We start from the raw sequence: 18,092 nt of genomic DNA, 5'->3' as shown, positions 1-18,092 counted from the left end.
TAAATACTATAAATAACAACTATTATTGTTGTTGTTATTTTACAGGGTGGGAAACTGAGGTTTAGATTATTTAAGTGACTTGCCCAGGGTCATACAATTACTAAGTTTAAGGCAAAGTTTCAAATGTCCTTACTTCAAAGCCACTATCATACCTAGCTTGTTGATAAATTTATATTATGGAATAATTGCTCCTGCCCCCATTTTGAAAATAAAGAAACCATAAAAGGAGAGTAGCACATAGCATTTTTTGTGTGTATATATTGAACCCAGATAGAATCCTCATGTTCGTTTTAATTTTTATGTGGTACTTCTACTTTGTCTTAAATTCATTCAACATTTATTCAGTAAATATTAAGAGCTTAGAAGGTGCCTTGTCTAGGCAGTGTAGATAATGAGGCCCTGAGTTAAGGTGCAACAAAAATGGGAGAGGGATTAATATAGAATCATAATTTGGCAACTAAATATGGAGGAATATGTCCTTTGCCTTTTTTTTTTTTTTTTTTTTTTGCATCCTCAGGGTTTAGGACAGTGCCTGGCACATAGTAAGAAATGCTTATTGATTAACTGAATATTGTAGTATCATGAATAGAAGGAAGACCTGGGTTTGGAAGGAAAGTAAATTGAGAAGTGGACATGTTGAATTTGAGGTATATCATCTAAGTGGTAAGGATACATAACAAAAGGGAAATAACTCTTGTCCTCCTAGAATTTATATCCTATTGGGTAGAAATAAGCAAACATAAAGTACATGTAAAGTGATATGGTGGCACTATCCTGGATCCGAGGTGATAGCATGGAAAATGGGGATCAGGAAAGACTCCATTTTAAAAGGTAGAACTTAAAAAAATGCTTATCAAACTAGCTCTTAGTTTAGTGTGGTGAGCTACATTAAGGTCAGGAGAACTTCACTCCTGGTTTGTGCTACTTCTGGTATTGTCTCCCTTTTGAGCCCAGTGTCTATAAAGCTGGCTATCTTTGGGTGTCTATATAATTTTTAGATTCAGCATCTCAGTGATATGAGTCGGTACCTTGTGAATAACATTGTTGAACCCAAACTATTCCGTTTAGAGAAATTGAACATGAATACTTCATAGTGGAACAAAACTAGTTGGAGTGAATTTTCTCAAAGAAGTATAATTTCTAAATCTTTAAATCTACATCAGGGGCAATTTCTAATATGGGGACTTCTCCTTGTATTCATATGTTTTGCTGTGTGTTTTTTTTTTAAGGGGTGCTCATAAAAATAAATGCTGGGTTTTGAAAGAAGGGAATGTTGCTGAACTCTTCAGCCTTTCAAACTCTGTAATTATCCTGTAAGGGCTGTGTCTTGGCATCTGAACATACTACTAGTTTGAGCTTCAGTGAATATATGCTCTTTGTAAGGACATCCACAGTGAGCTGACTTTCTTCTTAGAAGAAAGCCAGGATACAAAGAATGTGAATTAATCAGTTCAACCATCCCCCAGGGAAAACCATATAGTATCTTTGTAGTACACATGTAGAAATGGGCACTGGAAGATTGGTTTGTGGTTTATCCACAACCATACTCTGCACTGGCAGAATGAAGATCTGAGTTAAGTTCCCATGCTGTTGAAGAAGAAAACTCACTCATGTTTTCATGTGAGATGTTTGGGGCCTCTCTCAAATGGAGCTAAGTTAAGATTTAATTTTACTTAAAGAGAGAGTCTTGGGATTTAAAGAGACTTTTGAAATGCCAGCCCCTATTATGAGCCTAAGTTACTCTAGTTTCCTGTAAACTTTAGGTAGGACATTGAGGCAATTCAGAAAATTGGTTTTCTTGGAACTGGAGAATTTTTACTAGGCTCAAAATTTGTGAAAGTGTTGAAATCAAAACTAAAAAGGCTGAATTTTGGGATCTTGGGTTTAGAGTTGGAAGGTTGTTAGTGCTTTAAGGTTTTACAAAACACTTTACAATTATTTGATCCTCACAACAACCCCCAGAGGTTAAGTCTACTGTCATATTCATTTTATAGATGAGAAAGCTGGGTCAAGCTAAGATGAAATGACTTGTCTCAGCTAGTATCTGAGGCTAGATTTAAACTTAAATGTTCCCAGTTCCAGGTCCATGCTATTTGCTGTACCTGCCCAAGGTCACAGAAGTAATAAGTAGTTGAATTAGGTTTTGATCCAAGCTTTTTGCCTCCAGACCCAATGATTCTGTATAAAATATAGGATTTTTGAGTTGATAATTGAGTTGAACATTGAAATATTTTAAAATTTTAATTAATGGAATTATTTTGGGCATCTACTTTATTTGAAAAGCAAATAACATAATTAGCTTTTAAAGAATAGAGTAAAGTGAGTAACAACTCATGTTCAGGGGATGCTCTGTGTTCAGTTTACATACTGTTCAATCTCCTATACTACTTATATCTGTATTACTGTATAGTAGAAATTGATATTCAGAATGAGAGACACTGAGGCAGTGTGAGGTATTCTTTTACCAAATATTCAGTTCTTTCATATTTTCTATTTACTTATTTTACTTCAGAAAAAGTATAGAAAATTGGATATCTCAGGATGGATGTCTAAATAAATTTTGGGATTCATATGCAATATGCAATTTCAATAGTATTTTTTTTACTATTCACAGTAATAATTTTAAAATCTCAGTTATGTGTCTCCTATAAGCTTGATATTTAGGAAGGAATTTTTGAATAAGTGTGTGTGTGTGTGTGTGTGTGTGTGTGTGTGTGTGTGTGTGTGTTTAACATATATTTCCCTCTAAAACATCCCCTTTTCCTAACTTACTTTCTGTTGAGGGCACTATCCTTTTATGTATTTTCATATAGGTAGAATCTCTCAACAGAACAAAAATTCTTTGAGAAAGGGGGTTATTTCAGTTTTGCTTTGTAATTCTAAGCATTCACACAGTGCTTAAGTGTAAGTCGAATTAGTTGACTTACTGAAGATTGGTCATAGGATGATAAATTGAGAGATGGAAAGGAAGGAGTTTAGAAGTAATCTAGTCCAACTCTCTCATTTTGGATACCAGAAACATTTTGTTAATAGATGCTGTATGCTTTTGTGATTCAATTAGAGGAGCTTTATCTGAAAACGTCCATTAAGTTCCCATTTTTATCCCCCCTGATCCAGGTATTGACATTTTGAAGCTGGTGGCAGCCCAAGTGGGAAGCCAGTGGAAGGACATCTATCAGTTTCTGTGCAATGCCAGTGAGCGGGAGGTGGCTGCATTTTCCAATGGATACACAGCAGATCATGAAAGGGCCTATGCAGCCCTGCAGCATTGGACCATACGGGGCCCTGAAGCCAGTCTTGCCCAGTTAATCAGTGCTCTGCGCCAGCACCGGAGGAATGACGTTGTGGAGAAAATTCGAGGTCTCATGGAAGACACAGCTCAGGTAACTTCAATTTGATTTGCCTTCTGTGAGGATATTTTCAGTCTTTACTCTCCTAATGTTTTGTCCCTCAATCTGATTCATGGCTGAGTTGGTTACTGAAGGAAGCCCTTACCATCCCAAAGTAGAAACTTTTGAAAATGAATAAAACTATGGAATGTAAGTGGCCAAATAAAACTTTTTTTGCCTAATGATATTTTAATTGCTACTAATGTTAAGTTTTCTGACTCTTACTTTAGCCAAAAATTTTCCCTCCTGTAGCTTGCTATCATTGGATAATTGAGGAGAAAAAAGAAATTATATCTGTATAATGCAATCTTCATCCCTGAGGCTGGTTGGAATGTTGGCTGTTAAAAACTTTATGATCCTTAAATATTAAAAGAATGATTGTGATTTTTTACTAACAATAGCTAACATTTATATAAAACTTTATGTTGGCAAAATGTTTTAGCCAGAATTTCCTCAGTTGGATTTTCACAATAATCCTTACCAGTAGGAACTATTATTACTATTTTACATGTGAGAAAATTGAAGCAGATATTAATTTGCCAGTGATCACAAAGCCAGTAAATTTCAAAGGCAGGATTTGAACTCAGCTTTTTATGAAGCTATTCTTGAAACATTTCTTTAGTATTTTAGTATATGTACTATTTTAATATATTGTTAATATACTTTTAAAATATACTATTCTTACATCATTTCTTTAAATATGTTCTATTAAGCAAAACAAAAAATGTAACTGTTTTATTAATAGTGATATTGGCTGATGCTACTAAGTAAACTTATTTGACAACTATTCAGATTTAAGTGAACTAATTTTAATATATAATGACTTTTTACCTACTCTTAAGTTCCCATTGAGATTCTTTATTCATTTTCACTTTTCCTAATACATAGTCATAACTAGTATGTCCTCCATGTTTCTGGATTTTCAATTTTTGCTTTGCATTATTTCACTAAGGTCTTTCTGATTTCTTCATATTCTTTATGCTTATCAATCATTCTATTCTATTATTTCCTAATTAATATCACACTCAAAATTATATCACATTAATGGATCACAATTTGTTTGACATTCCCCTCTGTTGAACATTGAGGTTTTTTTATTATTACTATTATTAATTACATGTAATACATTTATAAGATCCCTGAACAGAATGTCATTGTCATTTTTAGTTTTGCTTTTATAACACTTTCTGGATATAAACTGAATATTGGAATTATTAGATGAAAGGATATGATTTTTTAAAAATAATTTTTACTGGACACTGCGAGCTGATTCTCCTAAAATATTTTTACAAATTTGTACCTGAATGACTGTACCTGGTTCCCCATAATCCTACCAGTATTGCATTTTGCCATTTTTCATTATCTTTGTCAGTTTGATGACTTGGAAATGGCACTCCAAAGTTACTTTAATTTTCATCTCTATGGTAAGGACTGTATTTCTGGAAGATGGGGGCAGAAACCAAAAGGGTTGTCTAGTTATCTGAAATATTTTATCCAATCAAAAAAGCCTATTGTATTCTGAGTCTGCTTCTCAATTTTCTTGATCAAAACCTTGAACATTCTGCCCTTTTGTATTTGCACATTATTTAAATAGGCTTTGCCACCACCATTGATATAAGTTGGTCACTCCTTAGGTCTTTTATACTCTAAATGCATAATAGAGTTTAGACTTCATTAGGGATCCAGGTTAATTCCACGGCATTAAAATATCATAAGAGTCCTACTTACCTATGCCTTTACTTCAGGTAACTCCTATAGAATTTATTAGTAGCTAAAAGAACCAAATTCATTTTTTGTCTTAGTGACAATTGCTTTTTTTTAATGCAAAATATGCCTTTCTGACTTTCTATGACTTTTCCAATTGTTTTTTCTACTCCTCAGTCCTCAGAATTTGTGAGAATTTTGTTAAGTCACTCTTGAACTAAGGAACTCAGTTGATCAGAGTGTTTTAGATTTGAAATCAGAGAACTTAAGTTTGAATTCAAGCTCTGCTGTTTACCTCCAGTGTAACATTTGGGCACATTCCCTACTCTCTGTGCCTCAGCTACTTTGCCTGTAAAAGAAATGTATTGAGCTAGGTAATAATAGTGTGATCCTGGGAAACTCCCTCCCTTAAGTAACTACTGAGTTTCATACTGTTTTGAAGTTGTTTAGGCTTTCAGAGTGAAAAGGGTTTTTTCAAGATATATTAAGTGATAAATAGAGGAAATGTTGAAAGAGACTGATATTAACAGCTTTAAATATGAACTTCACACACAAATTTACTGGAGTTTGCTGAAGGACTTTATTCTGCAATTAAACTGTCATACTCATATAAAACTGTCATATCTTGAGAGTGTAAAGGTGATGGGGAGGGACAGACAAGAAATATTTTACTTCTATGGAAAGATATATTGGAATTTAGGAAGGAATTTGAGGAAGCAATGCTAGGGTTTAAATTAGATTTTGATCATAGAGATCTTAGGTCACCATAATGAAGCCTCTATGCAATAATGTCAATATATTATATGTGTCAGGCATGATATATAAAAGATAACAGTAAGAGAGCAGAATGGGATGCTTCAGGAAATAGTATGCTCAGAATTCCTGAAGGTCTTCAGGCAGAGGCTTATCCTAATCACTGTAACCAGAATTCATGGATCAGGTGACAGTTGGACTAGATGAGGTGACTTCTAACAAGTAGGAGAGCTTTAGAGAAAAGATAGATTTTTGTTTAGTTGGATATGCTTGTCAGAAAACAGTCTTCATCTTCTTCTGGAGGGCTAATCAGTGTGAGGGATAGAGGAATTGTGACATCCCTCCTTAGTTGCTTACTTCATTCCACATGATTCATTCAGGATAATGAATACATTTGTTATTTCACTAGTGGTAGCTATACCCTCACATTTCCCCAATTATTTCCTTTTCTCTTTCTCTCTGTGGATTTCAAAAAATTAGCTTTGGACTCTATTAACTATCTAATGAGTAATTTGGAGTTTTAAAACATTTAAATATTTTATATAATTTGATCTTTTTAGTAACTGTGAGAAGTTGGTAGAGAGTAGTACCACTATTTTACAGATGAAGAAACTGATCCTAAAGGGTGAAGAGACTGTTAGGATTCAATACTGGACTTTTTGAACCTATGTTCAGTCATGTTTCCATCCTATGCCCCGGGATTGAAAGACATCATGATGAGCAGAATGATGTTAGGAAGATCTGGATTCAAATCCTTATCTTAAATCTAGTTCCCATCTGACACTTTGTGACCCTGAAAGTCACCTAAATTTCCAAAGCTTCAGTTTTCTTATATGCATAAGGATATTATTTAATGCTACCTATACTGTAAGGTTATGGTGAGACTCAAATGAGATAATACACACAAACCATTTTGCATACATTTTATCACTGGACTTATGATTGATTGGTCTATTGTGAATAGGAAGAAGAAGAAGAAGAGAAGCTTCCTTTGACAGAGTACATCTTTAATTTAGGGATTTGAAGGGTTTTTTGAGGACCCTGAGAGGTTCAGGGTCAGGAATAGCATCACAGAGCCATATTAGAGTCAGATCTTAAACTCTAGGTTTGAGGGCTATCCTTTACTTTCCTTTGTATTCTCAGTGCTTGTTGTTTGTTCTTCCATCTCAAAGGACTGGAGATGATGCCAAAAGCATGCAAATGAATTGGATTTGAGTAAAGGAAGGCTGTGCAAGGTCACCTGCCTTAGTTTCTCTTCCAGAACTATTTGGGTCCAGTGGCCAAACATAGATCAAGATGACTAGAGATGGCCCCAAATGCAGTGAGAAACCTTGGTCTTTTTAAGCTAAGTAAGGTCTTGTAACAGCACTCAGTTTGAGCACTTAGTTAATAGTATCTGATAAATAATAGGCAGCTAGGGTAGTACTATTCACTATGCCAGGCCCCCTCTATTTCCAATTTTTAAATCTGTGTAATTTATTTTGTTTATGCTTTTGTTATCTCCTTTCTCTGGAGGCACCAGCTGCAAAGAATCCCTTGACCATGATAGGATTATATCCATTTTAAGAAAAGGGAAAAGAAAAGCATAAATAACCCCAGAAAGGCAAAGAAATGGATTATGTCAAGAGGAGCTATTCATAGAGTTAAGGCAGTGGAAAGGTTATACACTAGGAAGACAAAAAACACATTCAGGACATGTCAAATAATCTTTTCCCCATTCTTTCACTGCCCCCTCCTCATAATAATAATAAAAAAGGAAATTAATAAAGGAAAAAAGAAAATGGTGGGGAAAAGGTACGCCATAGAGCTTACCCTCTTGTTCTTGGTCCAACTGCATCTATTATGATGTGAATAGTGTTAATCTTCATGCTCCTTGTTTAAATAATGAAAAATATTCTAGCAGCATATTCTAGAAAATGGTTCTGCCTTTCATTTAAATAGACAAGTTGCATGGACTTGTTTTTCAGCTGCCAGTTCTCATTAATGACACAGTATGTAACTGTCTGTCTGCAGACTAATCTCTGAGGTTTGGAGTCAAAGAAGAGAATACAGGAGCATGAGGCCTAATTGAGGCTTATTCTCTTAACTTATACTTTCCCTAAATAGTGGGTGATAGTCAAGATTTGTATCTTTCCACTCCCCAGCCCCTGTGGGTGAATAGTACCCTTTTTGTGTTGAAATAATGACTTGAGACAAAGAGGATTTTTAGAAAATGGCCAATTTTTTTCTCTTTGAAATTAAGATAGCAAATCACAGGCCCGAAATGTTCTCTCTCAAAGGATTAGTCACGGCAGGGCTTTGGTTACCTGTGTCAGTGAACAAGGTTAAACCATATTTTAGAACATAAAGTTGGAACACTGGTCATTAAGAAAGAAAAATAAGCCTATAGAGAAGCTACAAAGAGTGGCAGAAAGAACTCTAGTCTAGCCATAGGGACACCTGGGTCCTGGCTCCACTACTTCCTTGCTGTGTGAGGACATTGAGCCAATTCTTTAACTTCTGGCCTTCAGTTTTCTAATCCAAAATGAGGATGGAAGGAGAGGCAGCATGGAGTCATGGGTAGAAATCTGATCTTGGTATCAGGAAGAGCTGGGTATATTTTCTGTCAGAGACACTGACTTTATGACTCTGGACAAAGTCATTTCATGCTCTAGGCAATTCTTTAAGGCTATAAGATATAGATCAGTTGATTTTGTATACTTTAGTGGAGAGAATTTCCTCATTAGGAATCTCCCATGTCTATAAAAAGAAGGGACCAGACTTGGGATTGTGTTGGTAGAGGGAACTCCCAGATGAGACAACTCTCTACCAGTTTAGGTTGGTACCTGTCTTAGACTATTGCTTGGAGCATTAAGAGGTTAAATGATTTGCCCAGGATTACATAGCCAGTGTGTGGGACAGCAGGATTTATCAGGGGATCTAGGTGGTATGTACTTGGAATAGGGAAGACTCATCTCCTTGAGTTCAAATCTGATATTAGATACTTAGTAACTGTGTGATCCTGGGCAAATCACTTAATCCAGTTTGCCTCAGTTTCCTTATCTATAAAATAAACTGGAGAAAAAAATGGTGAACCATTCCAGTATCTTTGCCAAGAAAACCCCAAATGGGGTCAAGAAAAGTGAGGCACATCTGAACAATGATAACCTCTTGACTTCAAGTCTAGAATAAAGATTCTGTTAAGCTGCCTTGATTTTTCTTAAGTGGGGCGGATATGATAATAATAATAATGACAGCAATAGCAATAACTAGCTTTTGCTAGTATTTGTATTTAATTATGTTATGGTTTGCAAAGTATTTGACATATTATCTCATCTAGTCTTACCAACAACTCTGAATAAATGCTATTGTTATTCCCATTTTATAGATGAGGGACCTGAGGTAAGAGCAAAGGAAGTGTCTCTTATTCAAGGTCACAGAGATGTTAAGTAGCAGAGCCAGACAAATAATTTATTTCCTAGGATCATGAAATTTAAAGATTGAAAGAAGGACTTTAGAGGTTTTATCATTAATCTGGTCATCTTACTAATTCTGCATATATATTATATATATTTATAATAACTTTTATTTTTCCAAATACATGCATAGGTAGTTTTCAACATTCACCTTTGCAAAAACTTGTGTTTCAGATTTATCTTCCTCTCTTAGACAGCAAGCAATCCAATATAGGTTAAACCTGTGCAATTCTTCTAAAACATATTTGCATATTCATCATGCTGTGCAAGAAAAAATCAAATCAAAAGGGAAAAGGAAAAAAAAAAAACACGAGAGAAAAAAAAACTACTACAACAACAACAACAACAATAAAAAGGTGAAAATACTATGCTTTGTTTCACATTAAGTTTCCATAATTCTTCCTCTGGATGTAGATGACTCCATCACAAGTTTATTGGAATTGCCGTGAATCACCTTAAGGCAGATTTAAATCTCTGTAACTAGAAAGCTCTGCATCCAGGAAAAGAACAGTTATGAACAGGGATTTTGACTTTATCTTAAAGTATAAAATTTTCCAGTGCTCTTTTCATTCATGTTTAGCACCTAACACTTTCTGACTTATCTATATCCATGCTTTCCTTCTGTGGGTTATTTTTTTTTGTTGTTTAACAGGTATAAGCCATGGCACCAGGCTCCAGTTCCTGGTGGTATGTTTTGGGCAATTTACCAGCACTGCTCCTTATTTTTGTCAGAAATAAACCCTTTCCTGTTGATTTTTATTGAATGAGGCTTATTGTTCTGGAGTCAATTTAGAATAATTGACCATTTTCCTATGCAAAGAATAGACCTATGCTTTATTTTCTTTCTGTTCTTGCCAAAGAGAAAAAGGACTGGAGTTTTTAAAGTCAGAAGACCATAAATTGAATCCCAGTTCTAGTGCTTATTACTTGTATGGTCTTGGCCAAGTCATTTCCTCTCTTGGAGTGACTTTTCTCATGTGTAAAACAAAGGGATTGGAATAGATGGTATCAAATGTCTGCTTTGGGTCTAAATCCTATGATTTTATGAAAGAGCTCTTGACATGGGATTAGGAAATCTGGATTTATATCCTTATTGATAATATGATCCTGGGCAAAACAACTAATCCCTCTGGGTCTCAGTTTCTTCCTTTGTAAAATGAAGACAATGCTGAAGATAATAATACAACCTTTATTCTATTCCCTACTTCAAAAAAGTTCTTGGGGGCAATTAAGTGGGGGCAATCAGGATGTATAAGTCAGGGTAAGCTGAGTTTAAATCTAGTTTTAAACACACACACAATTACTAGCTGTGTGACTTGGGACAAGTCACTTAAGACCAATTACTTCCCCCCAAAAACCCAACAACCAAATTCCTGTTATATTCTATAAACTTTTCCTTCTGATATGGATAGAAAAATTAGTCTATAAGTTAGTTTTTAAAAGTTGCTTTGAGGCACTAAAAAGTTAAGTTATAGTCGTTCTAGCGTCATTATGTTTCAGAGGTAGGATCTAAGGCTGGCTTTCCATTCATTGCCTCTTCTGGGTCCTTTCATTGTTTTTAATAATATTTGTAATTCCCATTACTTCTAGCATCTCAAGATCATAAATTTAGTACTGGGAAAAACCTTAGATAGAGTTCTTTAGTTTAATCTCTCATATTTTATAGATGGGCACATTGAGTGATGGGCCTGAACTTAGGTTCTCTTATGCCAGATCAAATGATTATGGATCATTTGATGATATTTTGGACCAGTCCTGATCTAGGGTAGTCTGGAGGTTTAGGCTTGGGATTCTAAAGATGCTGTTGTTGTTCATCATTCTCCTCATCCTCCTCTTCGTTCTTCTTCTTAATTAGAGTTAAATGACATACCTAGAGTTTACATAACTAGTAAGTATCTGAGTACTATCCCCTGTACCACCTAGAAGGTCCTCATCCTTCACTTTCAAAGAAGACCAATGCTATCATGGATAGCATCTTGACCTGTTTGTGAATTGGATTTAAGTGAAGCAGAGATACACAAAGTCAACATTTGTAGATATCCAACATTTTTAAAGTCTATTTAATAGCATGGTAAGGTACTTAGTAAGGATTTGACATTGCTTCAGGTAAACTCCTCCCATTTTAATATGGAAATATATATGATTAGAAGGCTATGTTGACTGCTACCACAGTGGATCATCCATTCATTCTGAGCAGCACTGACTTCTCTTGGCTTGGTCTTTTTATATCTTAGGCAACTGAAAAGCTGCTTCAGTGGTTACCTCAACACTTCTCATTCCCTGGACTAATTAAGTCTCCAGGATTAGCTTTCTTTACAAAAAACCAAAAAAACTAGCTCAATCTATATGGCAAAGGTTCTCTAATAAATATTGTTCCTACCACAAATGAGTATAGTCTTGCAAAACTTCATAAATTAAGTTGGTTTGGGGCAAATAACTGACTTTTAAATTAATTTTGAAAAGTAATTATTAAGGCAAAGAATTCACATATGTTATGAATATAGATAATATACCTTTTTATGGGCCTGTGAACTGGCTAGTTCAGTCCCTTAGAACACAAGTCAGCAAACTAGAGCCTAAGGGCCAGATCTGGCTGCCTGTTTTTGTAGCTAGCTAAGAATAAATAGTTTTATTGTATTTATAATGCAGAAGCCTTTCTTAGCTCACTTGCCTTATAAAAGCTGGCTGGGGGCTAGGTTTGGTCAACCCACTATGGTTTGGACACCACTGCCTTAGAGCATGGGGATAACAAAGCCAATACTTTGAATTTGATCCTTGTGAACCCATTGATCAATCAACATGTATTTATTAAGTGCATGCTATGTGTCAGGTCCTGGGCACTGAGGGATGGAACAATAAAATAGTCCCTGCCCTGAGGTATTCTGTCAGTAGAGATAACTTACTGACCAGGTAATTTTGAGAGAGGAGGCACTAGAAGCTGTTAGAGTAAGGAAATTACTTACACAAATTATCTTTACTCTTCCATGGTCACAGACTAGGAAACTGTAGATCCAAGTGTAATCATTGGTCCTTAACTCCAACCAGTCTTCTAATACTATATAGTCTCAGTTATGAGAATGATTTGGTAACGGTCTGGTAGCATTGATTCAAAACCATTTTCACAATTAGAAACAATGCTGGTAATATTCTGACATCCTTTTCAGCCCTAATTCTATGAACAGAATCCATATATTTTATGACAATGTAAGGTTAAATTTTGGGAGTCCTAAATTGATATTCTGCTCAGCTTGTGCTTTCTTTGTATTCTTCACTGTCAACACTATCATCATATATCTTCTTCTAGTCCAAGAAATAATCTTTTATAGAAGTCTGACAAAAAGGACTATATCTTTGTCTTTTGGTTGGTAGCCTTGAGTTAGCAATAGCTACAACAAACAGGCCATTTTATTTTTTCCCTCTTGTATTTCTAGTGCTTTATACATAGGCACTTATTATGTCCCTTAAGTAATTTTTTAGTCATGTATGACTTTTCATGACCCCATTTGGGATTTTCTTAGCAAAGATACTAAAATGGTTGGCCATTTCCTTCTCTAGCATATTTTATAGATGAGGAAACTGAGGCAAACAGAGTTAAATGACTTGAGGCAAACAGGGTTAAATAATTTGCTCAGGGTCACACAGCTAGGAAGTGTCTGAAATTAGATTTAAATTTAGGAAGATGAATCTTCCCAATTTCAGGCTCAGTGCTCTATCCACTGGGCAACCTAGCTGCCCATTATTAAGTGCCTATGGAATTGAATTGAATTGAAATGAAAAAGCCCTTACTTGCTGAGTGTTTTATGAACTATGTGGTCAATATACATACTGTAACTGATATTCTTGAGCTCACAACACTTGTGAGTAGCTGTCCCTGCTACAGTTATCAGATGTTGGGGAAGCCTTTTCTTTTTACCTGGGTCTCAAATTCCCCTTCTGTAAAATGAGGGAATTGTGGCTCTCTGAGAAGCCTTCCCATTGTGATATTCTGTGACTCAAGGATTCTATTAAGTCACTAATAATGTGGTTCACCTATTTGGGGCGGAGGGCAGACCTGGCCCCAGTTTTATGGGGATTATGAAGATTTCTGTCTGGTTTAAATACACAAGAACTGGAAATACCGGCTGGCTAGAAGGTATTTCTTATGCCGTGGGATATGTGTTTTTATGGGCTCACAAGTTTCTTTAGCTATAATTCTAAAGTAGTATTATGCTAACAACTTATTAGAAAGCCCACAATGAAATGTTATCTTTGAAGAGAAATAACTTGAATCAATCCAGCATTTTATAGCTTACAAAAGACATTCTTTCACTTAATATCCAGGCAGGTAGGGTAGATATTATAAATCTCATTTTATAGATGAGGCTGAAATGAAGTTTAGGAAGGTTGCCATTTGCCCCAGGTCACATAATTCATCACTGGGGAAGCTTGAACGCAAGCCTTTATCTGCAGATACCATGTAAGGTTCCCTTTTCACAGTGCCACAGTTTGTGTTCAAAATAGAAAGACACTGTTTCTGTATGTCACACAATAACTGTTTTATCTTTTTATAGAATTGCATCAAAGTTCTTGTGCTGTAAAGGGCCTCTGTGGCCATTTTGTACAAACTCATCAGCTGATGGATAGATAAAGAAGCTGAACCATAGAGAAGCAAAGGGACTAGTACAAAGTTCCCCAGGTAGCAAGTCAGAGGTGGAAGTTGAATGGCTTTAGGGGCAGTTAGGTGGCATAGTGGATAGGAAGTCAGTAAAGAAATCTAACTTCAAATCTGGTCTCAGATATTTAATATATGGGTTACCCTGGGCAAATCACTTAACCCTCTTGCCTCAATTTTCTCATCTGTAAAATGAGTTGGAGAAGGAAATGGCAAACAACTCCAGCATCTTTGCCAATAAAACCCCAAATGGAAGTCACAAAGAATTAGACACAACTAAATAACACCCTCCAACTCCACTGCTTTCCTGCCTTCCTTCTAGAGGATTACATTTTGAAATCTGTACTCCCCACTGACTATTTCATTTTAGGTAGTACAGATGGACAGTACTCTGGTTCAGGAGGAAGAAAGATCTGAATTCAAATCTGCATTCATACACTTATAAGCTGTGTTACCATTGACAAAGTCATTTAATCTCTGCTTCAGTTTCCTCACTTGTTAGGAATAGAACTTGTTAAACAGAACTAGTAATCTCTTAGGATTGTTTGGAGGATCAAATGAAGTAATGATTCTAAAGTGCTTAACAATGTCTGGCACATAGTGAACGCTATAAATATTAGTTGTTGTGATCATCATTATTACTACTATTATTCCTGTCTCCCCCTTGATAAAATAGGGAGCTAGATGTGCCTCAGATTTTATGGAATTTATACACAACTCAACTGCAGTAAACATAATTCTGCATAGCAAAAAATAATGCTGTGCTGGAGAAAAAGAGTTTGAGAATTATAGAACTCTGACTTCAATAGTGCTATGACTTATGGTGGTCACACAGGACAGAATATAGGAAAAAAAAAATGAAACAACTTGTCCATTGCATTTCAGTAAGGTCATTAAAGTAAGTTAACATTCAAAGGGGAGAATAGGAGAGAGGAGAAAGAATAGAAAATAATTGCCACTTTGGCCCCAAGGTTTTGGGGGCTTTTAACTGATTGTTTGTCCCACAAGGGCCAAGCATGCTAATCTTATACAACTCCACCTAAAATCAGTTGATGTAGTTGAAGAATGTCATGGAATGTTTCCTGTGATAGGGTGATAAAAAAGAGCTTTGTACATGGAGTCAGGAGATCATGCTTTTGTTTGCCAATACAGATAAATACTTCCTGGGTGTGGGACTATAGATTAGCCACCTAATCCATGTTTTGTTTTCAAGTATTTTTCATTGATTTTGGACTCTTTTGTGATTCTTGGCAAAAGAGTGATTTGCCATTTCCTTTTGTAGCTCATTTTATAGATGAGGAAATTGAGGAATACTGGCTTAAATGATTTATCCATCATCATAAGTTAGTAAATGCTTGAGGCCAGATTTGAACTCAGGAAGATGAGTGTTTCTATCTCTAGGTCTGGTACTCTATCCATTGTGCTACTTCCATGAACTTGGGCAAGTCACTTTTTTCTTGGTCTCAATTTCTTCATCTGGAAAAAAAAAGCTGAGTTCTAGGTCTCCAATTCTAATGAGCTGTCAATAAAAAATAAATAAATAAATAAAAAACATTTGTAAAAAGCTGGCTATGTGCTCCCAAACTGAAGCTGTAAGTGGAAATGGTGACATGTAACTCTGCAGAGCTGTGTACAAGGGGATGATCTGACTTTCTCAATTCAGTAACCATGATAGTTGATTTAATGATACAGATTTCTAATGGTACAGGCTAAGACTCAGTGGTTGATTTTCCTGAAATAACAGTCTTTGAAAAAAAAAAAAAACAATCTCCTGGGCAAGAGGTAAGGTAGTAGATACAGAGAAGGTGGGTCATTAACAAAGTAGAGATGACTGGAGGATAAAAAGGAAAGATAGCCCTTGGTATTGTTGTGAATCTGAAAACCTTACATCAGTTGGTTCATAAGAGTCTGTGAAGGTCATCCCTTTAGGCCAGAGGAGGCTGGTGGGCAGGAGTAACTACACTGATGAAATTTGAGTCCTTGAACTTTTAAGTGTCCTTCAACTCCACTTGAGATTTTCTTAGCTGAAATACTGGAGTGGTTTGCCATTTTCTTTCTCAAGCTTATTTTACAGATTAATAAACTGAGGCAAATAATATTAGTATCTTGCTCAGGGTCAAACAACTGTTAAGTGTCTGAAATCATATTTGCATTCAAGTCATTCTGATTCCAGACTCAGCCCTCTAAACACTGTATCACCTAGCTACTCCTAACTACTATATCTATCCCTCCCTGATATCATCTAAAAGAAGGAATTTCCTGAGGAAACTTGTTTACCAATGCAGAATTAAAGTTTATCAACAATTTAGTCTTTGAAAGTTACCTGGATGATTTCACGGCGGCCTAGAGAGACTTACCCTAACTGATACTAAGTGAAATGAGAAGAACCAGGAGATCATTGTATATGGCAACAGCAAGATTATACAAAGATCAATTCTGATGGATGTGGCTCTTTCCAACACATCAGTTCTAATGATCTTGTGATGAAGAGAGCCATCTACACCCAGAGAAAAGACTGTGGGAACTGAGTGTGGATCACATAACATTCTCATTCTTTTTGTTGTTGTTTGCTTGCATTTTGTTTTCTTATTTTCTTTCCTTTTTGATCTGATTTTTCTTATGCAAAAAGAGAATTGTATAATATGTTTACATATACTAGATTTAACATATGTCTAACATATACTGGATTGCTTACCGTCTAGGGGAAGGGGGGGGAGGGAAAGGAAGGGAAAATTTGAAACACAAGGCTATGCAAGAATCACTGTTGAAAAATTATCCATGCATATGTTTTAAAAATAAAAAGCTTTAATAATTAAAAAAAAAAAAAGAAAGAAAGAAAGTTATCTGGGACACCAAGAGAGGTTTAGAGTCTTGCCAATGGTTACCTAGCCAGACTGTGTCAATAGTGACCTTGACTCCACGCCCTTCTGATTCTAAGGCTAATTTGTTCCAATTCTCTATCTGTATTTATAGGATATCTTGATCCTTTCTGAAATCAAATTGGAAGCCTTGTGACCAAAGTCCAACAGTATTTTTTTTTCATTACATAGTTTCCCAGTCTTAGTGTCCCAATTGATTCAGTGTCACAAACTGAATAGTCCCAAGCAGTATGAGTTCTCATGCCTGTTATTTTGGTGGTTGTAGAGCTCTCAGTGCAGTTGCCTAGTGGACTACATAGTTCCTTATTTTTGCTTTACCAGCTGCATGATGCAGCTGTCTGTATCCACCAGTCTTCCTTAGACCAGCTATTTTCAGAAATTTAATATGATATGGGTGAGTTGAAGCAAATTCCAGCTGCACTTTTAACTGTTTGTAGTTTTTTATTTTATTTATTTACTTATTACATAGATAATTTTCAACATTCACCCTTACAAAACCTTGTGTTCTAATTTTTCCATCCCTTCCCCCCACCCCCTCTCCAGATGGCCAGTGATGAAATATATGTTAAACATGTGCAATTCTTCCATATATTTCCATAAATATCATGGTGTACAAGAAAAAGCAGATCAAAAGGGGAAAAAATGAGAAAGAAAACAAAATGCAAGCAAACAACAACAAAAAGAGTGAAAATACTATAATGTGGTCCACATTCAGTTCCCACTATTTTTTCTCTGGATGCAGATGGTTCTCTTCATCACAAGGTCATTGGAAACTGGCCTGAATCATCTCATTGTTGACAAAAGTCACATCCATCAAAATTGATTATTGTATAATCTTGCTGTTGCCATGTTTATAGTTTTTTGTAGAATGAAATTGGTCTTTGAATTACCTGCTTAACTCTCTGCTAGGTCCTTAAGGTAATGATTTTATAGAACATATTCTACCTCCTGTGGATTATTGCATAGTCTGGGGTCATTTAAGTTTAAAGTTATTTAATTTTGCAGGGTGTCATTGTCTTTTTGAAGGCAATTAGAGAGATGAAGAAAGGAGGAAATTATAGAGGTTACAAATGTTTTGATTTTTTTTTTTAAATCCTTACTCTGTCACCTGATGTTATGTTTTAATTGATTTGCCCTATAACATCACTGGGGCAGCTAGGTGGCATAGTAGATAGAGTGCTGCCTTAGGAATCAGAAAGACTCATCTTCCTGTGTTCAAATCCAGCCTCAGATAAGTCATTTAACTTATATTTGCCTCAGT

The 18,092-nt window shown here is 35.6% G+C and overlaps 1 protein-coding gene across 1 annotated transcript in view; it reads left to right on the top strand.

The window, feature by feature from the left end:
- Nucleotides 1-18,092, top strand: part of TNFRSF21 (TNF receptor superfamily member 21) — a 116,799-nt gene that overhangs the window by 73,462 nt on the left and 25,245 nt on the right. Inside the window, exon 4 of the mRNA XM_051997106.1 lies at nucleotides 3,118-3,383. Coding sequence (XP_051853066.1) covers nucleotides 3,118-3,383 — 266 coding nt within the window. The remainder of the gene's footprint in view (nucleotides 1-3,117; nucleotides 3,384-18,092) is intronic.

Source organism: Antechinus flavipes, chromosome 4 (assembly GCF_016432865.1).
Source record: "Antechinus flavipes isolate AdamAnt ecotype Samford, QLD, Australia chromosome 4, AdamAnt_v2, whole genome shotgun sequence".
NCBI classification, from domain to species: domain Eukaryota; kingdom Metazoa; phylum Chordata; class Mammalia; order Dasyuromorphia; family Dasyuridae; genus Antechinus; species Antechinus flavipes.
The sequence above is the reverse complement of the archived record's forward strand: the minus strand, read 5'-3'. Positions and strand labels throughout refer to the sequence as shown.